At 43.1% G+C, this 27,278-nt stretch overlaps 1 protein-coding gene across 1 annotated transcript; it reads left to right on the top strand.

Moving 5' to 3' along the window:
- The first annotated feature begins 58 nt into the window (after positions 1–58).
- Rint1 (RAD50 interactor 1) lies at positions 59–27,278 on the top strand. The gene is made up of 14 exons (XM_084604499.1): positions 59–300; positions 441–685; positions 3,607–3,780; positions 5,446–5,580; positions 6,647–6,782; positions 9,109–9,222; positions 9,577–9,799; positions 10,490–10,627; positions 11,709–11,908; positions 14,471–14,552; positions 15,859–16,084; positions 17,611–17,791; positions 18,624–18,742; positions 19,930–27,278. The coding sequence occupies exons 1-14, from the start codon at positions 181–183 to the stop codon at positions 20,120–20,122; spliced, it is 2,286 nt and encodes a 761-aa protein (XP_084460625.1). The 5' UTR covers positions 59–180; the 3' UTR covers positions 20,123–27,278.

The raw sequence follows: 27,278 nt of genomic DNA, 5'->3' as shown, positions 1-27,278 counted from the left end.
ACAAAACTGTGGCTTTTTCATTTACGAGCCTGCTAATTTTTTAAGACGACGGCTGCGAGGCCGAATCAGCATGCTCGCACTTTAAACATGGCGGCACCCTGACGTTAGCTGGGAAAATCGCCAGCTTGTACGATTTGTCGATCGAAACCTCCCGCAGAAAAGAAACTGGAAGAAACAAAAATGGAACGAACCCTTGCGGACGAGCTGAATCGCGAATTTGGGAACGATGTGAAGAACCTCCGTAAGGCGAAAAATTACCACGCTTCGCTGATGGTGAGAAAGCAGGAGATCGAGCAAAAGGTAGTACTACCTGCGGAATATGCGGTTTTTGTTATTATTATTTCCGCTCCAGTGGCTTTTGGTTTGGACGATCTGTTGCTGCATGTGAAATGACGTGTTGCGTCTTTTCATCTTTCATTCTCGCTAAAAACGAAACGAAGCTGAAGGCGTCAAAAGGAGGCGGGGACCCAGAGCAGTTGAAAGGTTTGCTGGGCTTCGCGCGGGAGAGCCTGGAGAAGATGCAGATACTGGAAGGCGTCCATGGCAAGATCTTGAACGACGTTTCGGCCCACCTGGATAACGCCAGTCTGGTCAAGAAAGAGTTCGAGAGCTCCCTCGCAGACATCCAGAAGCTGCTGCGGCTGAAGCAGTACCTCCAGTGGATTGCCAAAATTGAAGAAACAAGGTGAGTCTAGCATGCTGGAGCACTATCTGCTCACACACTTGCCGGATGGGTGTAATTTCAGATTTAGATCGAAGAGCGGGTGTGTGATTTCGCTGGTTTTGTTTGCTTTAACTGGAGTGAAAGTTAGTTTCCAATCCATACATGTAGTATTCGAACGTCATCGTCTGTTAACATGACGATATCTCGGCAGAATCATTTGTCATGCTCATATTTCGTCTTGCTCAAATGGTTGTATGAGTAGCTAAAGTTTCGTTTCCGCTGAAAAAGTATTTTCTGACCAGCCGTTTCGCTAGCTTTTGAGTTCCACGTTGCAACCTGTTGTCGAAATTACGACTTTAACAAGTATTTCCAATTTTCTTGCCTGTGAACCTTTTTTGTCGTGTAACTCTATTAAAAAATGGTTTTGTGAATAACTTCAGTGTTCACTGACTTCCTGTCTATTGAATTTCGATTTCTGTATCACGGCATATTCAGTGCAAGTGCTGAGGTATTTTGCGTCGGTTCATAATATAAGAAACATACATATAAAGCACAGGGAATTGCTAAGGCAGAGTGTTTAATGAGCAAGCATACGTTGTCAAAACAAACAGGTAAATATGTCGTGCCAGTGTAGCAGGTGAACAAAGTTTTGTATTATTGGCATCAGAAGAGGGATTAATGAACATAGTACACATTGAAGCATCACATAACCAAGTCTCGTCTTTTTATGCACCAATCTTGAAAGGAAAAAGAAATGCGAGTACATCCGGCGAAATAATGCTTGTAGCAATTTCGAAAGTACATTCTGGTTGCTTACAGAAGTGCATTCAGGATATCTTCTGGCTCCTTTTTCATTGCCTGCTTCCTTCTGTTCCATCTTTATTTAGAATTACCTCTTTAGCAATGGGTAACCTCATGTCCTACCTGCTAAGCCATCTAGGCATTTTACGCTCTGCAGCAAAACTTTATTTATCCAGGTTTCACGGATCTGAAAAGATGTCCAAAAGTGATGGAGTGTTTAATTATCTGGAGAACCAGAAAAAAAACAAACAAATTCATACCAAAGTCTCCCTTTGTTATACTTAACATATCTTTATTTTCTGGAAACAAACAAAAAAAAAACTGATTATTTATAGTTTCAGGCATGAAATTTCTATGGAAATAACTCCTTATTGTAGTTCGGCAAAATGGTGCAGTGTAATTAGGCTGTCAGGTGAACCGACAGTCCAACACACATGCCCGTCTATACCCTGGGGTCCCAGGTTTGATTCCCGTCATATCCGCCCATCTGACAAGAGTTGTCAGAGTTGACAGCTCCTGCCAGCTTGACCATGACACGTGGTGTCGTGACCACACACAACTCACCTGCCGGGGGGCATGTTTGTTACTTTTTTCTCGCAGTGCCGATGCCGGATTTCCTGCAGAATGGGGCCCTTAATAAATACTGTTACACTAAGAGCATCCCATTCTCCCTTGTCAGCTGTTGGTCATTTTTTATTTATTTATTTATTTATTTATTTATTTATTTATTTATTTATTTATTTATTTATTTATTTATTTATTTAGCAATACTGCAGTCCAATGTTTTGGCCGAGGCAGGAGGGCATTAGAACTATATGACAAAGTGAACAAGCTATACAGCAATAAGAACAAGGATCGACACAAGGTGACATTAAAAATGTACACAAATCCAGAAAAAGTTGGAAACACTAATATAACGGCTATACAACGTACACTATGCAAAGCTACACGACGCGAAAACAATGATCGAGACTGTAAATTCCATTCTAGGTATGTTCCATTCTATTCATATTCTAAATTTCATTCTAGCCAAAAAAGAAAAAAGAAGATTAATAATCAAGAACACACTGCAACTCAGGGCACCTGTCATAGACACAAAAGACATTCTACTTCTTTTAGGAAATCGTTAGATACAAAAACAATTGAAGGTCATTCGTTCCATTCTTTCACTGTTTTAGGGAAAAAGCTGTTCTTATAGGAGTTTGTTTTTGCAAAAATCGGAGTCAGTCCGTGTTGTGTAATATGCATTGTTCACCTGCTAGTAGCCTGCTTATTACAATTCGGGAGATTTAGCAGAATTTTTTTTTAAATAAATTTATGAAGGAGCAGAAGTTGACTTATTTTTCGGCGTACTTGTAATGTTGGAATATGATGTTCTTGCATGAGCAAAGAAGGTGAATCTGGTCGTTTATATTTCCCATATATAAACCTTACAGCTTTTCTTTGAGTATGTTCAAGTTTTTCCGTGTCCTTCATGATGTATGAATGAAAAGTATTGTGCCCCCAAATTTCAGCCGGATAGTGGCGTTGCTCATGCTATAAAGGCCACACTTTTGGATCACTCACTCACTCACCCACTCACCATCATAATCATGTTACCCCCGGTGCCTTGCACACTTGCAACCTTCACTGCCTGTCTGAATTTTGACCAGAGTTTTTGCGTCATAGATTATCACATACGTTTGGTGGGACTGGACAAGCTGTATTAACTGTCCAGGTCTCTGAATTAATTAAGTTTAGCTTTACATGGTTGTGTCATAGTGCGTACTCATAAAGTTGTGATTGGCCTGTACTGTTATCTAAGTCAGCCTATAACTGGGTTGTTGTCCACATAAGCACGCAAGGAAGACACGTGAGTACATCATGAAAGCCAGACGTGAAAAGGTTGCAACAAAGTATGTGCAAAAAAAGTTAGTCTTTAAAATGCGAATGCAAACTTAGACCCAACTTAGACCTGCAAAAATCTTTTGCACTAACCCCGAAATCTGTTTTCTGCATTAGGACCTTGAAAGAAGGTTGCGAACATATAAGCACATTGCAAATCAAATTTTTCTAAAGGACATGAAGGCAGAAGTCAAGCCTGTTTTACAAGGAATGCATTCAGTGGAAGTTTCACTGATCAGACAATCGATATTGTGCAGCGAGTCGATCGAGGAGGCAATGAGCCAGGGCCAGGACGACCAGGCAGTATCGCACCTCTCCTTCCTTCTCCAAGTCTGGCAGAGGGTGCGCTCTTCAGCATGCATCCACCTCGTCAGTTTCCTTCGAGAAACCGTCCTCTACTGGCACCAGATTCTCAGGGACAAGTTTGAAAAGTAAGTTTTTCTCCTTCTTCTTCAGTGCCTAATTTGGTTGTCAGTAGTGCTTGCATTCACCATCTTTTAAAAGTGGCGAGGATCAGTGTTTGCTAATGGCCATTCACTTCTGCCTTGAAAGGAAGCTTGAGATTGTGTGGGCACAAAGCTGGATTGTAATGTTGTCTGCTGCACATTGCACTAATTTCACAAAGCTAGCTTATTCAGAAGGCCACTAAAATCAGGAGGACGTTTAAGCTTTAAGAAGAACAGAAAGCTGGGCGAGTTGGTTGCTATCCATTATTTAACAGCGCGAAAAAACGAGAACGTTAACCCACACAACAACATGAGCGCTGTCTTTCAACTAAAGATTTATTATCACGAACGAACATAGTCCCGCAAAAATACACACAAAAAAAATTACTTATCCTAATCTTAATCTTCCTGCAACGACTTCTCAAGAAAGGCAATTTCACGGTTCATCAGTAACAATGACGGTTTTGTGACATATGCGGAGCCCCCCTTATCAATGTGATATGCTTCTACTAATTCTCTTACCGTCTGATCTTTGTGTTTGAAAATGACAGATTTCTCTTGAAGCAAAGGGGTGCAGGTGTGTTCCCGTTGTCTGCAATGCAGAGCTAAATTCGAGCCGCCTGCTTTGTCCAAACAATTAGAGTGTCCCCTCAGGCGGTCGTTTAGACAACGTCCTGTCTGTCCTACATACCATGCGATAATAAATCTTTAGTTGAAAGACAGCGCTCATGTTGTTGTGTGTGTTAACGTCCTCATTTGTTCGTGCTGTTAAATAATGGAAGCTTTAAGAATAGACGTGGAAGCGCCTTTAAAGGGACAGAGCACTTTGATTCCAGAATCAATTGTTTTTTTTTTTGCCGCAGTGGAGAGATTGCTGTCTAAAGTGGTCTATTCCATGTTGGTTTTGGTAGAAACACTAGAAAATGTTTACTAAGAATTTTTCAATCAGTGCGTGCACCTGTTTTTATGTAGCCCGATGCTGTGGAAACCATCAGCAGCGACCACGACGACGACTGGTGGTCAGCAAAAAAAACGTACTGAAAAAAAATAAACCTCACTCGCCAGAGAGTAATTGGTCATTTTTAGTGTAGAGTAGAGTCTTTTTCAGTTTCCACACTCAAGGCTGTTACGGTACAATAGCGCACGCCTTGTCAACGATAGGTTTAGTGGGCACTATCGGCCACAAAAATGTGAGCTTGATCTGCACATGATCTAAAAATCAGGCACTCGTGGGGATCACTGAAATTTCTGCTTTTGTATTGTTCTCATTAGATGTAAAGTTTGGTGTTCAGAAAGTATGATTAGGAGATGTACGACGCGTCGTTGCAATTTTCAGACGTTAAAAATTTCAACTTTGAGTCTATGCGCAATCATGCAAAACTACCAGTCCAAGTTTTCAGGCATCTGTCCATTTGTGAAGGAGGCGGTGTTGCTTACGGAACAAATATTTAGACTATTTAGACTATAGAAGATTTAACGCAAAAAAAAAAATTATTATGGCTTATCGAATATTTTCTTTTCAGGCTCGGCGACAAGTGTGTAAGTCACACTCTTATTATATAACTGTGATAACTCTCACCATCGCTGGAGTAACGTCACAGCCACCACTGTGATCATTGTTGTCATTATGAGACTCACTGTCCTCTGCAGGGAATTCAACAAGGTGCTGCATTCCATGGGCTGGCCAATCCTCAACACGGGCGTCAGTGCCCCGGTCTCTTACACGCCAGAGCTGCTCCTTCCATTCGAGAAGTGCTTCATCAACCTGCACAAGATCCAGCTGCCGTATCCTTTGTTTTTGTGCCAGCAGTCGCTGGTGTCGTCTGCCGACAGTCCTCGCTATGTCATTCTCATATCTGCTGAATTGTGCATGGCTTGGGAATTGTATTTATTTATTTACCAATACTGCAATCCCCACAGGTGATTTTAGCGGGGTGGGTCACAGTACGTATGTAAAGAGTACAGTAGTAGGGCAGGCAAAAAAAAGAAACAAACAATAGAGATCAGATCAACGGAGCTTGCAGTTGGTAATTTCTTTTAAACAATATTTGAAACAAGTGCCGACAGTGATGATTTTAACACTTGGTCATCAGTTAGGTGATTCCATTCTTCTACTGTTCGTGGAAAAAAAGAATATTTAAAAACAGTTGTTATATGCGGTAAGGGGAGTTATTGTGCAACTATGTCTCTGCATAAGCAGATCATAGCATAACCAGGTGACAAAATTAATATTTCCATGAGATCTATATTATAGATGTCTGACCATTGTTTCTACCTATAAATGTTTTGATATTCAAGTTCACTGATTGCATAAGATTAGTACATTCTCAATAAATAAGTTCAGGGAGCAGCATCGTGGTAAAGTACTCCACAGGGACCAAATAAACTAACAAAAAAAAATGTTTAAGGTAACGAGAAGTAAAATACCAAATGTAAGGAGTAACGATTGAAGTAAAAAAAAACAAAGTTACGCATTAATATGGATAAACTTCATCTTCTCTTGTCCCGTCTGTTTGGCAAAGTTCTGTTTTTCAATAATTAAACTAAGGATAGCCCAAATTAATACAAATGTAAACGAAGAAAAATTAAATGTAAACATAAAAAGAAAATTAAAAGCTGTCTAGAATAGCAGCGATACAAGAAGGAACGTCAAAAATAAAGTGTGCTCATTTTTAAGCAGTGCACTTAAAATATGATCATGGAATAATTCAACAAGTTACTTTGGTGGAATGACTGACTGAAATAATAAGGATCAGTATAGTGTCGTTCTCTTTTATTATTTAGTAAACGCCCTACTTACTGCATTTCGACATGACCCTTGACGCATAGCTTGTGCTTGGAAACAAAACAGGGAAGGGCTGGAAGGTTCCCAACTGGACGTTGGATCGACCACATCAGTGTTGCCTCTGGAGCTGATGTTGCGGCCGCTGAAGAAGCGCTTCCTGTTCCACTTCACTGGGAAGCGTCAGACCAACAGACTCGACAAGGTTGGATGTCTTGCCTGTCACGCTTTGGATCGGTCCAGAAGCAGCTTGATCATCTCCTTTGGTTTGAGATGGCTCACGCAAGTGAACCGATGGCCTAGAAAGTTTCTTTGGAACACAGTAATTGTGACAAACCTGAGTTTACTCAATGTCTGAAGGTGCAGCCAGGCATTTGGGGCTGCGTTGTGTGGGTTGCTTGGGGCAACATAATGCTATACACCTTTCGCATTTTGACTGCACATATGGAGCATTTACACTTTGTTGTAACTTTTGTACTATTCAGAAAACTTAAGTGGGGACCCATACTTGTAAGCGGGGCTATTACTGTTAGCGAGTGGCCATTCCCGTTTATATTGTCGTCGTCGTCACCAGAAAGTGCTTACATATCACAAGAGATGTGGGGTGTATTGTTGTTCATCTGGCAAGAAGAGACACTTTTTTTTTTTTTAAGTTGGATTGACAATTAGAACGATTACTTTTCTGCCGCTTGACTCAAACTCTTGGTGTCAAGGCCGAAAAGTACTCCGTGATCACTTTTAGTGATTGAACTGTGGTGTGGCCTAGCCTCGAGGATCCGTACAAACAAAGAAAGTGTCATGGTGTCACTACAGTATGCTTGCGAAAATGGTTGGTGGTTGATGATTGCGACACTTGTATTCCATTTGCTTTTTACTTTTATAGCTGATAAAAATTCTGTTTTTAGTGAGAGTGAATCCCTTTATTATTGAAATGTGAGCTGTCAATACAGAAGATGTTTCCTGTGTCTCTACACTATTAGTCTCTTTGTAGTGTCCCTTTGTGTCTCTACACTATTAGAACCAGAAAAATGTATGCATTGGTTACAGATGTCAGTACACGTGAAAGGTCCCTAGGTGGCTGAAATTACTCCGGAGCTCTCCACTACGGCACCCCTTTCTCTCTTTCCTCTTTCACTTCCACCTTCCTCCCTTCCCCTATGGCGTGGTTCAGGTGTCCACAGAGAAAGTGTGACAGATACTGCGCCTTTTCTTTCCTGTGCACCAATTATTATTAATAATTGGTTACAGTGGAAAAAATTGAACGCTATTGCTTGAAAAGAAAATATATTCTTACTGAAAATGAGTCTATATAGTATTACTCAAAACAAGTTTAATTGGTGCTTATGCAGTGAAGCTTGGACGTAAAACATCAGAATACCGGAATGTAAAGTTATTCATAACACTCCGCCATGTTAACTAAAGAAATGGGGCATTACACTTTACATGCTTAGGAATGGCTACTTGACTTGTCTCTGGAAGAAATGAGGCCTGGGTTTAGCTTTTGCTGTGGTTATTCCGTATGTAAGGTCTTAGAAATTTCATTGTGAGATGGCGGTGTTCTGTTTTGATACCTTGGACAACAGAAAGCCTGGAGATTTACTATAGGTATGACAATCTGCGATCTGTCCTAAGCAAGTCCTTTGTCTTTTACCTCCACCTTGCAAAAAAAATGCAGTGAAAAAGTGCATTCAGCCAAAACAAAGTTTAGTGGTGTCCAAGTGAATTTGTGCATTTCTTCATTAACAGCGGTCTTTTGCTATTGATACGAAATCTGAATTCGTCATGCAGTTCACGTGGTTTGTACAGTACTAAATCTCAGCTATTTTTCATGCATTCCCACTGATTTCCCTGAATTGACCGATTGGTTGTACTATCTTGGAAAGAGTTCTAACAGATGTGAAAAATGTTCACTTTGAAAAAGAAAAAAAAAAGTAGTTTGCTGACTCTTAGCATCACCAGTTCTACACACCCAATTCAAAAGCACATGTGACTGTGGCTACAGCGACTAGAATGCAGTACCATTGTTTCCTTTGTGATTCTTCTCTAGCATGTAATGTAATTGCAGGCGCCTGAAGTACTTGATGTATAATCATCATAACTCTTGATAACACTTAATTTAGCTATGGAACAGCATTACTAGTTGCTTTCAGTTTAGTATAGGGTTCAAAATATTGCACTTTGTGGTCGGGTCGTTTGATTTGCCTACATGACATGAGTGTTGATTTTTGTTTCCACATGATTCCACATCCGTAGTTCCTATTTCCAGGGATGGCTTTCTGTGTTTGTGCAGCCAAGGCTACGGGGGCAGCTATGATATCACTCCGCCTCGTAGTTGAAGCATATCTGGCCTTAGTTGTGGTTTCAATTTCATTTCCGTCTCGGCATTGAAATAATAGTTTTGCAGCAGCCAGATGCACAGAATGTGTTCCTTTGCGAAACTGAAGGCTGATGTGACCGTAAATTCACAACTAGATTTTACTCCATGCCATGTATGTTGTCAAAACATACTCAACCTTCTGCTGCCTTTGCAGCCGGAGTGGTACCTCAGCCAGATATTGACGTGGGCTGCTGACCATGGGGAATTCTGCGACCGGTTTGTCCAGGCAATCCTCGTCAAGGCAGGCATTGAAGGCATGCAAGCAAGGGTGGGTATTTTTTCTTCATTATTACAGGTTAGTGTGAGTAGGTCATTTAAGTAGAAAGCTGAGCTCTCTACTGACTACAGCTTGCATGTGGATTGTCAGTGCATTTAAAAAGATCAGCACTCAGGGCAGAGTGTGTGGAGCACAGACTTGTGCTTTGTGTTCGCCACTTTATCTGCGGGCTTCTTTTCAGGCTCTAGCAATTTGTTAGCATGAGGAGTAAGCGACTCGCAAACTCATGAAGTGTAAGGCTAGCAAGAAGGATTGTGCAAATTTCATCTTAGATGAATGAGGAGCGATTAAAGAATGGTGCCCCATGTTGGAGCTTATTTACCTCCTGTTGGCGTTTTTGTCTAGTTGGAGCTCATGCGAGGCCTGGTCCAGATAGGCATCCACAAGCTGCAGATGGACCTGCCTTCACTGCTTGCCGACGACCACCTTCTGACGCACGCTATCGAGGAGGTGCTGCTGTTCGACCGTGAACTGCGTAACCAGGGATACCCGCCCTTCTACCCGTGCATCCTCAACGTCCTCACCGCGGACCACTGTTTCATCCGGTGGATAGCTTTGGAGAAGAAGTGTGAGTGGTACACAGAAGTGAATGCAGAACAGGCATGCGCTCTCTCCTCACTTGTTATTTCATTGCCAGGTGGCTGTGAACTTGGCTTGCATGGTCGCCTAGCCTCTGTCTACATTCAGGAGCCCTGAAATATTCATTCCACTTTTCTTCTACGTTTCCCTCCACCTCTGAACGTCCTCAGTGAGCTCTATTGTATTGGCTTTGCTTTATTTTGTTGTCACTGAAAGTGGAATTGAATGTTGATTGGTAGAGTAACCAATCATTGGTTATTGCAGTCCAAATTAACGGGGGCCTTTTTAATGGTACACTTAATGTTAACAAAATTACTGCTTGTCAGTATGATCAGTATGAATAAACCAAAGGTCTGAATTAGGTGGTATCTAATTAACGAGAGTCCACTTTAGAATATTATCAATGATTAATTACTTTTATAAGAGAAGTAGATATGTTTTTTACTCATCGTGCAAGGAACCCAGAAGATGGCACACAATGACAACTGCATGTTGCAGTGGAGGAGTTGTATGAATTTTTGCAAGAGGTGTTCCAAAGTCAGTTAAGTGCCGAATTTTGATATTTTTCATCTGGAGAGCATTGTTTTTGGTAAATTGGGTTATGTTATAGATTATCATAGAAAGCCATCACAACTGTGTTTCTCATCTCATCCTCACTTGATTGCCTTTGGCTGTGCAGATGCGGACGAGAAACGAGACGTTTTGCTGTCGTCGCCAACAGCCTGGAAGCCCCAGTACGCACTAGAAGGCGACACGGATGAGCTAAAAGTGCCCGAGTGTGCCGAGGCGTTCATGATGATCTTGTCCGCTATGACAGGTGAGTGAGTAATGAAGCCATTGTTAAAGAGTAACTCTAAAGTTTTATTGATCTCCCCAGATCTGACTGAAACTTTCACGGTACGTTCTCCTGAGCTTTCTGGTCATTTGTGCTGAGTTTCGCAGTGCTGCATTGTTTTTCTGCAGCGCAAATTAATTTTTTGAATTTTCAATTTGTGGCATCAGTCGGGGACATTTCTACGAGTAACCTTGTAAATGGTATCTAACTGGATGCGCGACTGTCTATAGTCGCTCTCCATTTGCTGCAGGACTAAATATTGAGCTTGTTTTTGGTCATTTGAGAGAAATCGTGACCCCAGCTTTCACTTGCAATCACCACTTTACCAAATTAATACGTACACAATTGTTTTTGCAGCCGTACCCGTGACGTCATGGCTTGCTGTGTCATGACATCACAGGTTGGCTGAAACCTAAGCTTGGTTTCGGTTTTATTTTTGCTTTGTTTTAAATACTTCTTGATACCCTGCCGGGGTGGCGCAGTGGTTACGACTCTCGACTACTGTTCCCAAGGACGCGGGATCGAATCCTGGCCTCGGCGGCCACTTTTCGGTGGAGGCGACAAACAAGGCACCCGTGTGCTGTGCGATGTCAGTGCACGTTAACCCCAGGTGGTCAAAATTTTCAGAGTCCTCCACTATGGCGTCTCTCATAGCCTGAGTTGCTTTGGGACGTTAAACCCCACAAACCAAACCAAACCTTTTACTTAATATTTTGAAAAGAAGTTTTTTTTTGTGTACTGGAGAGAGGCGATTTTAAGGAATGGGATACCGTTATGAGCTCAGAATGTTCAAAATGCCCTCGTAAGTTGCCTTTGAACAATGAGTTGCTTCTTGTTTATTCTCATATTCAGGACGGGGTTTCACTAATTTCTGGGTTTCATGGGAGAGACAGAAAAAAAAAGAAAAGAAAACGCACGATTTCGGCTTGTTACAGCAGCTTCGCACTCTCACATCTCGAGAAATTTTGCTAGCTTTCAGGTGTATATTGAAGCATACTTATGACAGGACAGCTGCTGAATCTGGCAGGTGACATAGCTCTTGGTGACCCCCTCGTCCCCACAGAGCGCTACCGCCACTTGGAGCAGCCGTGCCATCGGCTGAAGTTTGTGAGCCTGCAACAGATCCTGCTGGAAGACTGGCGTCTGTGCCTGCAGCAGATCCTGACGGCACGCCTCGAAGAGCTCAACCTGGTTGCCATCTGCCCCATAGTGAATGCCGCCCACTATGTGGTCCAAGTGCTGGCTCAGTGGAGCTTGCAGCCGGTCAGTTTTAAGGCCTTTTAGGCTCATGAGAAAAATCTCGCGTTCACGAAATGTGTTTGCGAAATTCCACAAGATGTTGCAATAGGTTCTAACGTGGACATAATTTGCCCGTTCGGCTAGTTAGGCCTAGTCATTATAAAAAGCCCCATGTAAAAGTCGGTTTAGTCTTGCATGACAAAGAGAGGACTCCTGAGATGCCAATGTCAATGACAACAGAAAAGAAGAAAGAAATGGAATGATATTATAAGAAGTACACAAACATGAAGATAGAGGTAGAAGAGAAGGAGGAGGAAAGGCTTTTTCTATTAAGCTCTTAAGCAAAGTTAATGGGTCGTGTCCTTTTTTTCCTCCGTAATTGCTCTCACTTTATCGCATACTTTTTTTTTTTTTTGTTACAATGATAGCTGATATTGCAGCTTATCCCTCAATCTGCGACGTTGGTGTTGGCACATTAAAGCAGTGCGACGGGTAGCAGAGGTGGAAAAGGTAGGGTAGGAAGGTAAAATACATGTCGGTCCTTGCTACATGTGGAATATGGCTTCCCTTTTACTGACATTGGTTTACTGACATCGTGACTGTTGGTATAGTGCCTGATATAATGCGCCTTACATTTGTGTTGAGCATGGTGTTTTCACATTGTTTTCTGTTTCGTTGCAGCGATATTTTTGCGCATTTTTATTTGTTGCTTAGAGGTCAGTTCCATTTTTGATATGTTAAAACTTGGCACCGACTGGATGGTGCTGGTGTTTTGTTTGTCGTGTTTTGCCTTTGTAATCTGTACTCTGTATTGCTCCTATCTTGGTCCTGACTGGACTGATAGTATCTCTAATAAATAAACAAATAAATAAATATGCAGCGAGGCATAACGGGTGTTGTTAATGGTAATGTTTTGACATCAAACATAGCATAAACATATACTCTTTCTTTATTTTTGGAAAAGGGGGGTGGGGGGTGTAAAAGGGCAACAGAAACAGCATATACGTCTAGTTGTCAGGTGAGTGTGACAAAATTGTGTGCCTATTTCTTCCATAGCAGCTCTGAAAGGTAGTAACCAGGCCGTGGGCAGGGCATATATTGAGTGGGTTAGGGCCATCAATTATTCTGCAAAAGAATTCTGAGTTCTGAGGTTTAGTGTCCTGAAGTCCTGTGAGTGCCCACATTTTAGACTTTCTTTACGTAAACAACCAGTGGTCCCCCACGATGACGGAGCTGATTCTGAGCGAAGTCGAAGGCAGCAAGGACAGAAGAGGGTCGAATGAGGTTAGGAGGTTTAAATGGTGCATGACTTTGTTACTTGAAGAGGTATGGGAGACCCTGCAATGGGTATAATTAGACTGATATGCTGATGATCTTGGCCATGGCTGTTATTGAGTGAATTCGCCTGAAATTCGTTGCAGAGTGAACAGCCTGGTAAGCTGGGTTTGGGGAGAGACTCACACTAGCAACAAAAAGAACTTTCTGAGTTTCCAAGGCTGATTCTTGATCTTGGTGGTCACCTGTGCTGAATTAGCTTTATTGGCCTGTAATCTTTGTCGCATTGATTAGGATACTACATATTTGGTTATTGGCCTGTAATCTTTGTCGCATTGGTTAGGATACTACATCATCTTACACTCCTCTGTTGGATTTAATGGCACCTTCATGACCTCAGCAGAGTCAGGTTAATCTCGTCTGTTCAGTAGAGAACCAGTTTCCTGGTTCTCATAAACTTTGAAGTGTTGGGTAAGGCAAATGATTGCATGAGCTTGGTTAATTTTTTGTGAAATGATTTATTAGCTTGAATTCAATTTATGCCTGGTGATTCTGTTGTCTGAAAGTGAAAGGAGGAATCAGCCTAATACTTGCTGCACAATATATCCAATATACTACGCAACAGTATCTTACCGGTACTCACCTGTGAGTTGGAAACAGGGAAGTAATGAAAAAGGTTCGACTAAAATTGAGGACAATGCACAGAGCTATGGAACATGATAGATGTAATGTAAAGAGACGGGATCTGCGCACAGTGGGTTAGGGAACAAACATGAGTTGATGACACTTTATTCGAAATCAAAGAGAAGAAATGGGCATGAACAGATAATCTAATGTGAAGACAAGATGTATTCTATGGTTGCTAAAGGTAATAGATTGCATGCCAAGGGAAAGTAAATGCAACTGGAGGCAGCAGAAAGTTAGGTGGGAGAACGAGATTAGGAAGTTTACAGGGACCAAATTAATACAGCCATTACAGGTACTGGGTTAATTGCACGCGTATGGGAGAAGGCTTTACCCTGCAATGGTTGTCATACTGTTGCGGCTGCTTATGATGATTGTTATTATATCTCTAAAAGAATTGTGACTGGCGGAGCTCGCTAGTGTAGAGTTTGTGTAAACATGCTGGCGGCATTGAGTCTGGACGGCCTTAGCCTAATGCTCCCTCTAACCACCCTTGTTGGCTTTGTGCATACGGGTTTGTAAAGGGTGCAGTCATGGCTACACAGGGGAGCCGTATTGTGAATAAATTATCTTCTGCAGTACATATTTCCATCACTGTGGTATTCCAAGCTTGCCTTCCTTTTTCAGTTTTTCGTTGAGCTTCTGGAAGCCTGCAATGAAATGCAGAGGAAGGAGAAACAAAGGAGACAAAGCATAAAGCAAGCCAACTGTAAGTTTAGAGCTTTCCTTTCTGCACCGAATTTTGCATTATGTTGCATCATAGCAGAAACAAAGTGTTACATTTGCCAGTGTAGCACAACATCCATGAGCACATAATGTTGTATCATGTTGCATCATGGCAAAGTATATAGCGTAACTCCCTTCAGGTTGTACTGAATGTATCATCGGGGTTTATAATAACCAAGTGTTACAGTAGCTTATGTAGCAAAACTTCCCTGACCACGTGCTGAATATTGCCTTCTATCGTACCATTGCAAGGCATTACAAATGAAGATGTACCAGAACTTTTTTAAGTAAGGCCTTGCCCCCTTTGCCAAGTACTAATTTTGCATTGAAACTCCAAATGAATCGACTAGCTGGCATTAGGTACTCATTTTTTCTTTTCTTATGCTTAACATTGTCACGTTTGACCACAAAATCGTTTTCCCTTCAACGCCACTCTATCCCGACGCTCCATTTCCCACGCAGTACGGCCCCGAGTCCCTTCTTCACCACCCATCTGTATACATCCGCACCATCTCGTTCATTTCCCGGCAGCTGCCCACTCGGCCTCCGAGATCTGTACCTCCACACACGCACACCACTTGGCCTCCAAGATCCGCACTCCTACACGCGAACACACCCCGTTCGTCCCATCCTCGTGGGATTGGTCCGCTTATGCCGGCGCTCCTTCCTCACAACGTTCAGGGAAAAATTGGCCCACTGTGGTGGTTAAGGAAACGCAAGTGCAGATCTGGGAAAGGTACAGATTGCACCCCGCACAAATTGTGAATACTAAGTGCGAAAGACACATGGATGCCGTGCAACGCAGTGCATGTCACAAAATACAGATGGTCAAAATTAAAGTGGAGCCCTTTACTGCTGCGTCTCTTTTTCTCTTCCTTCTTTCATCGTATCTTTTCCATTATCTGTCTCAAAGCAAGGTTGAGGTGCCCACCAAGTGTCAATAACTGCTTAGTAATTTTCAAACTTGCCCTTTTTACACACCTCATGTTGTCAAGCCAACCAAAGCAACATAAAAGTTATTGTAATATTTTTTCTTATCTGCTTTCTATTTTTAATGTATCTTCTTTATTATCTCTCTCAAAGCGAGGTTGAGGTGCCCACCAAGTGTGAAAAACTACGCCTTTCATTTCCCAGTAACTGCTTAGTAATTTTCAAACTTGCCCTTCTTACACACCTCACGACCTCAAACCAACCAAATCAACGTAAAAGTTATTGTAATTCTTCTTATTTGTCTTTTTTTTTTTGTTTATTGTTTTTATCTTTTTTTTTCCCTGCATCGCAACACCCAGCGGAGACAGTTGACCCCGAAGAAGCGTTGTTTCTGGCGGCCTCAGAGACGCCCTCGGACGAGAGCGGCCAGCTCGCACCTATGGCAGAGTACGGCACACTGCAGGAGTCGGTGTTCGAGGAGGTGTCCCAACTGTTGGAGCGGCTGTACACAGACACCGTGCTTGCCATTGTCGACGAACTGGTGCTTGACTTCAAGGCGAAGAGCAAGGCCTACCGACGCGAGAAGTGAGTTCACGCTGCTCTGCTCGTCATAGAGGGTTTTTGTGAAGAGACGGTGAACACCGTAGCAGACTCAAAATAAGGAGAAGGAAGGCCACTTAAACATTCGTGAGCCAAAAGGTGACAGTTACCTTCATTGAGTCTCACCTTCTGTCCATGTGAATTTCTGAATATCCTTCCTACACCATCTGTCTACAAGAATCTGTTAAAAAATGCAAGACGTTTTTGCTTTATGTGAACTGCATACAGAAGCCTGGATTTGTAGATCAGTAAGGTGCTTTAAAGCGTGCTTTTGGGACCTGAGCATGTCTATTCAATGAGACTCAAATTGTTAGGCATCTTCACTGAGTCCTGTTCTCATCACACTATAAAAAACAATGATAGAAGCGCACATAGGCCGATGAACTTTCAGGCAATTTGTATGCAGTATGTGTAGTGTATAAATAATGTTAACAGAAAGAAGGCATGAAGCTCGGTTGGTCACACACTGATTCTTTGCATTCGTGTGGTTTTGGAATTTTTTATGTTATCCTTTCCCCTCTTCACTGTTATTTCTCAGTGGCACTTAGAAGAAAAAAACTAACTAGATGATATAAAACTAGGCACTCGAAAGAAAACGTTTGACAGAAGTCTATCTGGTTGGGAAATTTAATTTAAGTAACACGTTTCTGAACCGAGCCGGTTCCAAAACTTGGCGTTATATTGAAGCAAAAAGTTTCGCTAAGCTAGTTAACTCCGAGTCTCGCGTGTGCTTCGTCGTTAGAAACACACATATAAAGCCCCGCTTTAACCAAGCCGTATGAACATGCCTTAGTGGCCTATAGGGGTAACGTGAATGCAAGGGCCCTGGCAGGCTGAGTCTGACATAACCGCCCCATGTGAAACGAGACACCCAAGTTGGCACACAGCGACAAGCGGTTAGACCTGGCGTAGTATTGCTTTCGCAATAAAAGCCACAGCTGCGCATGCGCGAACCACGTGACGTCACAGGAAAGGCGCAGTTGGTCGGAGTTGCCGCAACCGCCGCAGCGACTCTGCCGGTTGACCTTTAGCCGGTGCCGCGCGCTTATCTTATGTGATGTACGGCTGTAATCAATATTTCACCGTGATGACGAGCCACGGAATATCTATAAGGTGCAACCATGAACGACAAGGTAAGCCACAACTACGCCAAGGAACCACAAGCTAAGCCATGGCATCGCCAAAACTTTTCGCTTCTGATATCCAGGCTTAACCAAGCTGAAGCCACCACCAATTTTTTTTCACCTTTCTCTTGAATCAAACTGCGTACGTGCCACTTGCAACCAGAAACCAGAGAACCTGTTGTAAGCTCAGCTGTGGGTGTGTTTTTGTTTTTCTTCCCGCGTGTCGACACTGGCTGTAGCAGTTGATACAGCCTACTAAGTTACCCAAGCTTCAGTCCACGACGCCATAGCATCCCAGTCTCTCTGCCAAGTGTACAGCATGACGATGGCTTGCCCGTCATTAGCGTGAAGAAGTGCTATCATGGCACGGTGGCCGTTTCCTCGTAGGTGGTTCTGCATGCCGTCGCTGAACGACAGGGAAGACGCAGGCCTGACGCCCACTGCCTTCCCCATGCTCAGCTGGCTGCAGTCCAACCTTCAGCATCTACAGGAGGCCCTGGCGGCACCACTGTTCAACACACTGTGGCAAGAGGCTGCTCGGGGCATCAGCGTGTTCCTCTATGAGGAGGTGGGTGTCAAGGCTCTGCGCATTCTTGTGCCTTATGTGTTTCTTTGCAGTGAAACACCAAATCAAGCTTGAAATAGCGGAGGATTTCTATGTTAGAAGATATGCCAATATGTTAGTCATACTGTTACGAGCATGTTCAGCCTTTGCTGAGAAGCGTACTGGTTCCAAAACTGCAACACATGCCCTTCTTGGTTTGTTAGATAAGGAAGTTGAATTGGTTAAATATTGAAAGCTGCGGACTCAGGCTAAGTGGTGATTCATAACATCGCACTAGAGACAAGGGTTTAGTCAGCACTTGTATTTTTTTTCTCTATCCAAACTGTCTCTATTGCTTTTTTACCTGTGGCCAAGCAAAGCAGCCTGTCTGCGAGCATTAGCTAGCGATGCACACTGAAGTTTATCTTGCGACTACTGATTCCAAGAAAGCGAGTTCGATCTTGATCGTAGTGCCAGCTTTACTCCGAAGGCAAAAGCCAAAGCGCCCACATGCTGTGCTCTGTCAGTGCACATTAAAGAAGCCCAGGAGAACGAAATTCCGCTACAAATATAGCCCGAGTCGCGTTGGAATGCTAAATCTATATCGTCTTTTATGAACCAAACAGAAACCAATTCATTGCAAGCTTGATCATCTAACACAACCACAGGCACCAAAATGCCCTGGCGACAATTGAAAGCACCGACATTCCTAATGTAGCATGCCACACCATTAATCATCATGATGAAAATCCTCGACACAGTGCCCATTTCTTTCTGTCTGTTGTTAGAACTGTGCAGCGCTTTCAGATTTCAAGTTGCTAATTCCTCTTCGGCTGTATCTGTTTCTCTCTTTCAGCTCATTCTAGAAAACTTCTTCAGTGAGGGCGGTGCCATGCAGTTGAGCTTCGACATGAATCGAAACCTCTTCCCCCTGTTCAGCACCTACACCCAGAAGCCAGAGAACCACTTCAAAGAGTGAGTCATGCACTCTGTTGCAGTGTTTTAATGAGTGGGTTGGAGGGCGTTGGCGAATCTCTTTCTGGAAAGTGTGGCCTTGCTTAGCGTACCCATGCATCGTTGGAAGTGGCCATAAAAATGATTCTTCATTCTTTAGGTAAAATTGAGGTCATCCTAATCTGCAGCGATGAAATGTGTCAAGAACCGGCTGGGGTGTATACAGGACCGTAAGAAGATGCGGACACATGTGTTGCAAAACTCTCCACTACGGCAGTTTATATTTCTTGCTTCCGTGAGAAGCCTCTGCATTTTGTTCGTGAAAAAAATAGAGCGATAATTATGGTACTCAGTATTTAGAAATTAGAGTGCAGCTCTTTGCATCATAGAAAGCGTAGTTAGCGTCTTCATCTGTGACGGCGTGATAGAAGAAAGTATGGAACACATTTCTTGCCTCAACAAACAATTTGGAGGGTGAGCTTTCGCTTCAATAAAGTTTTTCCTTACTGGATGTAGGTTTTTAAAAATATATTCGACAATAATACAATAAGCATGTTGACACTCGGCTGTGTACTTTCGAAAGTCCATGCTGCTTTGTTTCACTAAAAACCTTCGCCGGAGTTGATATGTGATCCTACGTATTGACTTACCTATTGATTGAATATATAGCTCTCCTTTGTTGCCGTATGTCAATGAGTAATTACTCCTATTACTTACCTATTTGCACATGCGTCACCCATTGCTTTGCTGATGGCGATTAGGTTGGTAGTTTTGGAACAAGGTGCACATGTAAGATCTTATTTCTGTACGGGCCAGAGCCACAATCAGTTCGTGTCTGGTGGCACCATCATCTGCACTGGTTGTGGTGCATGCATTTGATAAATGCACAGTTTTATTGGTGCGCACGATGACAATGTTTCGGAGTGGTTGCTGACTGAGCATGAAAATCACTCCACTGCACTCGTGGTAAAAGAAAAAAAGAAAACAAGTAAGAGCACAACTAAACACGCTACTTCTCAATGATTTTGTGGTGCGATGTATTAGCGCTGTGTTTTGAATATGAAGAGCAGTATTTCGAATACACCTATTTCTCTCTCCTTTTTTTTTTTTTTGTTGCTCTGCAGGATATTTCTGTGAACGTGCGAAGTTTGGCGGATTCACATAGCACAGCTAAGAAATGCCTTATTCCATCTCAATCTCTGATGCAGGTTGAAGGAAGCCTGCATTCTATTGACCATGCCTCACCCCGTAGCGTGGATTCTGCAAGAGACGTTGCGTGCGGCCCGTGCCACCGACGTCGTGACAGGTGGCACGGCGCTCGAGGAGCAGGGTGTCTCTTTTCTGACGCCGTCCCAGGCCATGCACGTGCTGTCCAAGCGCAATGACCTCGTGCACACCTGAATGTCACATGCAACTGGGTCACATCGAGCCGGCTGCTGGCGTTGCCTCGTCAGCGTTAGCCGACCCCCCCTTCCTCCGCACTCATTGGGTCTTAGTTCCTCCACCCGTCTTCATGCAGTGCTTTCGGGTCGAAATGACGCTGCATGCCGCGTGTTGAACATGCGCTAATCGTTGCGGTATGGGCTTGGTTAAAGAGGACTGGCAACCTGTTCGCAGTGTCAAGGTCGAAGGTCGAGAGGCAAAGCTTGTTCGTACAATGCACTGCATGGTACACTGCAGCTTGTAGCTTTGTGCAATGTTTTTGAGGTGTGGTGTTGTCGCATATCACATCTTCAGTGCAAACTAATCCTTCGGCTTTGCACAAGAAGATCGTTTCAGACTGTTTGGCAGTGATGCGAAGGTCAGTAGGTCGATATTGATGGAGTACTTTTGAACGACATGCTGTTTGGCACACCGTGACCACTGTCTATATGCAGTGTTTTGAAGGTATAGTGACATTTCATGTTGCACTTCAAGCATGGTTGTGGCTTGGGCCTAGCAAAGCCCGCGGGTCAATCAGTGACATCGCTGTCAATGGTTGGAAGGTTGATATTTTTGGAATGCCGTCACCTGACGTGGTGCATGGTGCATTCTGGCCTCGCTGGTCTCAAACGTGCCAATCTATGCTGTTTGCGGGAAACAAGGAAGGAAAGTTAGGGGGGTTAGCACACAAGCATCAATAAGCTGAAGGTGGGAGGACAAGAGGAGGTGATGACGTTTGGTGTAAATTTAAAATGACGGTGCTATCTGGGAAGAAGCGGGCAATACAAAAGTTTAGTCGTTCAGAACACCAACTGTGAATTCCAAGAAGGAAGTCAGGTACTTTGTGGACCACGTTTGGTGGTAGGCAAGTATTATAACTGAAAATTCCGCTAGGACTGAGTTTGAAAAGCTGCAGCTTGAAAGTTAGGTTTCCCGAGTTGAGCTTTCCATTTCGCTGAGTTGTTGCTGTTATTGGTGATGGTAGAGTGGTTACTACAGACATCTTGACTGAAAACATGCATTTGCGAATTTCCCTGGGAAATTGCATTCAGTGCAGATTGAAGGGACTTTAGTAACTTGCATTAAATGATATCGTAAACAATGTTTAACTATTTTACTTTTAAAAAGCGAATGGCACACCTGAGCACTTTCAGAACCCTTTGTTTGTCTTCAAGTGCATATAAAAATAAGAGTACACTAAAGATTTAACGCAGTATTTGAGAAATTTAATTTGTGTTTCATCATTGGGAGTGTTATGTAATTCACGTGGAACCAAAAGCCTGAAATTTGTGATGAATACTTCGAGGTTTTGAATCCCAGACATTCAGGTCACATTGAATCTCGAATATTTTGCTGTTGCCTTGAATGTTTTGGAAATCGTCAGACATTTGCACAAGCTTAGAACTAAAAAAGTTATCAAGGCGTATTTATGGCGCATTTGGTGGGGGGACGAGAGCAGAGACGCCGAGCATTGCAGAGCAGTACAGCAGCATGCCAAACGAGGGTGTAACTATCCTCTCACGGGAATGCTCTCTGTGTGTTCAGAGTAGTGCACCACAACCACGTGACCGCACTTCTCTCCCCAGCATTCTCTGCTTGCCTGCTGTGGCGGCAGTTGCAACCCGAGAAGAGCCCGACGCTCTGTGAAGAACTGCTTGTTTTGTATGCCTTTGTTTTCACAGTGCGGCGGTTTGCTTCCTTTGGCCCTTTCGACACCAGCAGCGACTCTCAGACATGCATACAGCACCTGAGCAATGCTTTCTGCTCCTGACGCAAATTCGCTTGATTCCGAAGAGCTCACCAAATGCCGACGCTTTGCAGCCGCCATTTTGAGCGTGGCCAACTCAAGAGAAAAACATAAGATGGCGCGGATATGACGCTTTATGCCATGTGACTTCCTCTACACTCGCTTTGGACGAGAGAGCAGCCGGGAGTGTACTCGGCTGCTCTCAGCAGAGTAAAAGCCCTCCTCCTCTACCATTGGAAACCAGAGATTTACTCCTGCTCCCCCACTGGAGGGCACCCGCTTGTCTGAGAGCACTTTTGAAGTGCTCTCGAGTGCGCCTGCTCTCCCACTCGAAGTGAGGTAGTAGTATTTATATTTTCCAAAGCTGCAGGGAGTTAATATTTATACTTGCATTGGGCACGGAGGGTTGTCAAGGCAAAGAGATGAGAATGACCACAGATAAGAAAAAAAAAAGCAGAAAAAAAAAAAAACAGATTTCAATGTGCAATCTTATTATCGTGTGCTGCTAATCACTGCAGAACGCTTTGAGATGCTGGCGTTCATCATATCGTGGCAGCTACATGCTTTACCCACAGCCATTTCAGCCACTGTACAGGTTTATCTAACAGCCAAGTTGATAGCACTCTCGAGAGAGAACCATAACCATGCAGTGGTTACTAAGTCTAAAATATGAAGGTTATGTTTCATAGGTGCTTGATAGAAAATGCAGCTCTAACCCTTCCAGATGACATTCACTGTTTTTATTCAAGGAATTTTTTCTGTTTAAACAGTCTGCGTAAGACTAAAGAATGCAAATTATGTATCTATTTAATTTGTTCATATTGAAACAAAATGACCACTTGTTATTGCTTGCCAGTATGCACACGATTGTGTAAAAACCATCAGAATTGTTGAAAAACTGTAGCGAACTTCTGAAAGTAGAAAAACTAGGCTTTGAAGGGCCTTGGCACTCTTTTCGTGGCACGAAATAATGCGATAAATCTGATATAAAATGATATGCTAAGTTTGGCCTGTATGGCTACAACATGTTGAAGCATACACTACTGAGCTCACTGTCATGAAAAGTGCATTTTGCTGCATTCACTAGATAGCATAAGGAAATTCAGTTTTGAACTAGTAGCACTTGATTCTTCTGAAGCAAAGAAGCCGCCGTTAGGCATCACACTGTCTTAAATGGTGTGAGTTGCTATGTGCACAATTTAACACATAGTGATGATTGTGCATACAGCATCTGAAAGGTTGAGCAGGCAAATGAGTAACATTTTTAAACATGCCATTTATTTGTCTAGTGGTAATGCTGCATGGCTCAGAGTGAAGGCGAGGTTCTTTTTTGTCTTGAAAAGATCCATAAAATTGGCTCTTTTGTCACCTTTGCTTTAGTCTTGAGACAGTGATCATTTACATTCGTGCGTCGGCCTATATTCTAAATTATGCAGCAATCTTCCTTGCAGTGAATATCGCCTTCTGTGGGTATTGAAATTCCCTAAAACAGGTTGTCAGAAATGAAAAGTAATTTTACCGAGGCAGCTGTCGTTGCAGACTATGAAACAATACAAATGTTTGCGGGTTTTTTTTTTTAGAAACCTTCTTACAAAAGAAGTCTGTTAAAACCCTTTGTAACATAGATTTTGATTGAAAGTATAGCTGCACAACTGCATGTCATACGGTATTTAGCAAAATTCATATGCATGGATGGTAGGCTCTCTCCAGGAGCCTTTGTTGTTACCGCCCCCCTCTATATTTTTTACATCGTGTATAGTACTTCTCGGCTATTTGATGCTCCAAAGCATTCCACAACTCTAGTCGGCTACAAATCTAGAACAAAGTGGACAATGCTTCTCAAGCAAAACTATTCAATCATTGCCAACAACCGATTGTCGTGACATTGTAGCCATTTACCTTGCACCTGCGGTAGCCATGGCAGGTGTCGGGTATCCGAGATCAGTTTTACGACGGTAAGTCATTGCCTATGAGAGGCATTTTTCACCTTAGTTCTTGTTCTGTACCCGGCTACTGTAGACCACTGTTTGATGTAACTTGCTTTTTCTTTTCGCTCTTATTTTTCTCGTTCATTGCAACGCGTACCTCATCTAGTCAGCCTCATTGAAATATTTCACTGCTGTGCGTGTTTAGATCATTTTCTTTTACCTTTTCTTTTGGTATCGCATTTGATTGTGGTGTGACACGTCTGTGTGTGTTTAGACAAGGTGAGGTAGTTAACAACTCCCCCTTCTGTGCCCTTCACCAGAAATTTCGCTGCAAGTCAGTAAGCTCTCACTAGGCTTCTATTTACAGTCGGCAAAAGCTCGGGGGCAGTTTTCTGCGAGGCAAGTCCTCCTCTAGTCCCTCCTGTGAAGAGTATGGTTACTGTATTTGATGTGACATATTTACGAGTATTTTAGCTGCGTGACAACGTTGTGTGTCAGTGCTACAACATTTATCAGTCATTTTCATAAACAGGAGGTCCCGTGTCTCCAGCAATGGTGCATTCATGGATGCGGCTTTCTTTTTAATACCAAGTCAAGAGAGACTGAAGCATGTACGCAACTGTGCATTAGTTAATGTGCAATTATGTGCATGCTTCAATCACTTGTAATTGTGCTGAGCTCACATTTGCACTGCGTTTCAGGTTTTGTTTATGTGTCAGTGTCGTGCTTTGTTTTGACTTTATGTTCCCGTGCAAATACACTGAGGCAGCAATCAGTGTGAGGCATAAAGTGGTGTCGAGCACGTCCAAGCCTTTTGGACTGGCATTGTGCTCGTGCAACATAGTCTACTTTACAGCGAGAGCTGTTAGTGGCACTAAGCCCCACAACTGCAGTGTCGGCGTAGACGTAGTGGCACTACGCCCTGGTGATGGGGATGCATAAGCAAAGCACAAAGGCTGATTGTTTGCGGCTACAGCACAGCATGGTGTGGAAAGTTGGAGGGGATACTTAAAGCTCATTATACCACCTATCACTAAGTTCTGTCATTATGCAGTTTAGTGAAAGAAATTGTCAGTTTCTATATATATATATATATATATTTTTTTTTTTCTTTTTAAAAAGTGCTAATACAGTTGATGAATGAAAATTTGGACACCTGATTTTTCAGACACGCTTGATCGTTCGAACTTCTTCGTGACACCGTGACATGCTTCATGCAATTAGTGTACATGAACTCCTGCCCGAAATTTCGGATGCATCGTGACTGATTGCTCAATCCTTCTGACTTCATTCGCATTCACCACGGCACCACTGCGAATAGCCAAGCCTCCATATAACATGTATTGGGGAACGTCATTAAGCCAGGTTTCAAGGGGTTAGAAAATGTGATTATGTAGAGTAAATTTTAAGCTAGAAGTAAGGGGCCCTTCACGTAGTGCGACGCAGTAGCTGAACGTACATGGCCCCGCTGCTTTTCCAGGTTGCTTCACCGCACGGCTGTTCAGCAAACTCGCACTGGCAGGTTCACTTTTGCTTCTGGACTTTGCCTAAGACAGCGCGTTCGCCCGTGAGGTGCCGACGGCGGTATAGCCATCTAACGCTGGTAGCCGCCTGTTGTCTATATAAACACTGCGCGGCAAGACCATCAAGCATCACACTGGGCTGCTGACCCCTTCCTCCATCATAGTGTCAATTGGAAGTTTATGTAAAGTGACTTTTTTCCACAAAGCTTGATTTTTCGGACTGCCCGCCTTTCTGGACGTTTTCTCAGTCCTTAGAGTGTTCGAAAAATCGGTCATCGACTGTATTGGCCCAGATGCAGGTGCTGCGATTGACCGTGGTATGGTGATATGCACCAGTGCTCACACGCTTAATCCAGTGAGCGGCTGTCGGGCCAGTTCCGTAAAAGTGCGCAAATGCTGGAAACACGGAACTTCACCGTTTTCTTTCCCTCTTACATATCAAAGTGAATTTGTGGCAGATGCTGAATTTCATCACTTTTTCTGCTTACTTACCGGAGGTGCATTTATCAATGTGAGAGAGAGAGAGAGGGAATGAAAGTTAGCGTTGTGCAGCAAGTGCGAAACTGCGTGGCTGAGTTGCTGCCGCTGTTGCATTTTTTTTTCCTTTCCCGTCATTGCCAAGACCATGGTTGCTCGTTGCCCCTTGGTCCTCCTCGCGGATGAGTGTTTGTTGTTCTGATGCATTGTTGCACTGCTAAGCGTAGTTGCTGGCTGCAGGGACGCTGGAGGAAGGATGTTGTTGAGCATTTTTTGTTTGCCGCGTTGATAGATTTGTTGAAGTAGCAACTGTTGCTTCGTGGCTTCTTGTTATTAGCCAGCTGTCTCCTTTTCCCCTGTATAAAAATTTGCTCCTAAAAGAGCTGACATAGAATCCTTTTCTTTTTCTGCACCCAGGGATGCGTGTTTGTGTGCGTCCAGAAACTGCCAAAGCACTTACGTTTCCTTCTTAACTTGAACTGATTAGCTGTGGGCCATATTGCAGTAGCCCTGCTAGGAAAGGTGGGACAGAAAAGACAAAAGTTCTTTTTTCTTTTTTCTTTCTTTCTTTTCTTCTTCTTTTTTAACTTCTTAATATGCTTTTCTTTTTTTAACTTGTAATATGCTTTCAGATAAGAAAATTGGCCGCAACATCTGGGTATTTCTCCTGCACAATAATGCCTGCTTGCAAATGTTTGAACACGTGAAGCTTGGGATCTTATTCCTTTAAACGTAGCAGCAGTGACACTGAAAACTGTCAACGCTAGGCCTAATGTTAGCATTTTGCAGAACGCAATTCCTTTGCCCTTCTAGCTTTTGTTTCCAGCCTAAGCTTGTGCACTGCTTTTTTGACCTTTTCGCCAAACACCACCGCAAAAAAACCAAGCATGCCATCCAGTTACGGCTTTCAGAGCTTCACTCGCGGGTGTCTTTTATCTATTGCTGTGCTTTGGCTGTCTTTCACAGCCATGCATGATAATGCAGTGATAACGCCGGTCTTTCCCAAAGGTGGCAAATTGTCATCCCTTTTTTTTTTGAACGTGTGTGGGCCAACAGGGCAGGCATTTGTTTGTTGAGCAATATTCCCTGCCTGCCTGCTGACGAGGTGTAAAAACTGGTGGAATACCTGGCCTCTATCTAGCAGCCGACACCAGCCATAATGTATATGCCACCTACAAACATAAGCAGCATTTTTAAGCCTACATTTGTGAATCCTTGGGTGCTATATAAGCGAAAGAAGAAAGAACTTGTGATATCTCCCCTGCCCAGCCAACACAATATTCTGCCACGTTTCTGTCATATCACCTCGTACAAACACTTCTTTCCCCCATGAAAGTTTTCAATCGTGCCCATTGTTGAGAGAGCGCGTTTGACTCTGAGATGACCAAACCATTTTGACAGGCTCTGTTGACTGGCACTATCCCAGCTTACTGTGTACATATTCAGTGAAAATAAAAATG

This window comes from Amblyomma maculatum, chromosome 5, assembly GCF_055883805.1.
Source record: "Amblyomma maculatum isolate TAMU_Amacu chromosome 5, ASM5588380v1, whole genome shotgun sequence".
NCBI classification, from domain to species: domain Eukaryota; kingdom Metazoa; phylum Arthropoda; class Arachnida; order Ixodida; family Ixodidae; genus Amblyomma; species Amblyomma maculatum.
Note: the sequence above shows the minus strand (reverse complement) of the source record. Positions and strands in the feature narration are given on the sequence as shown.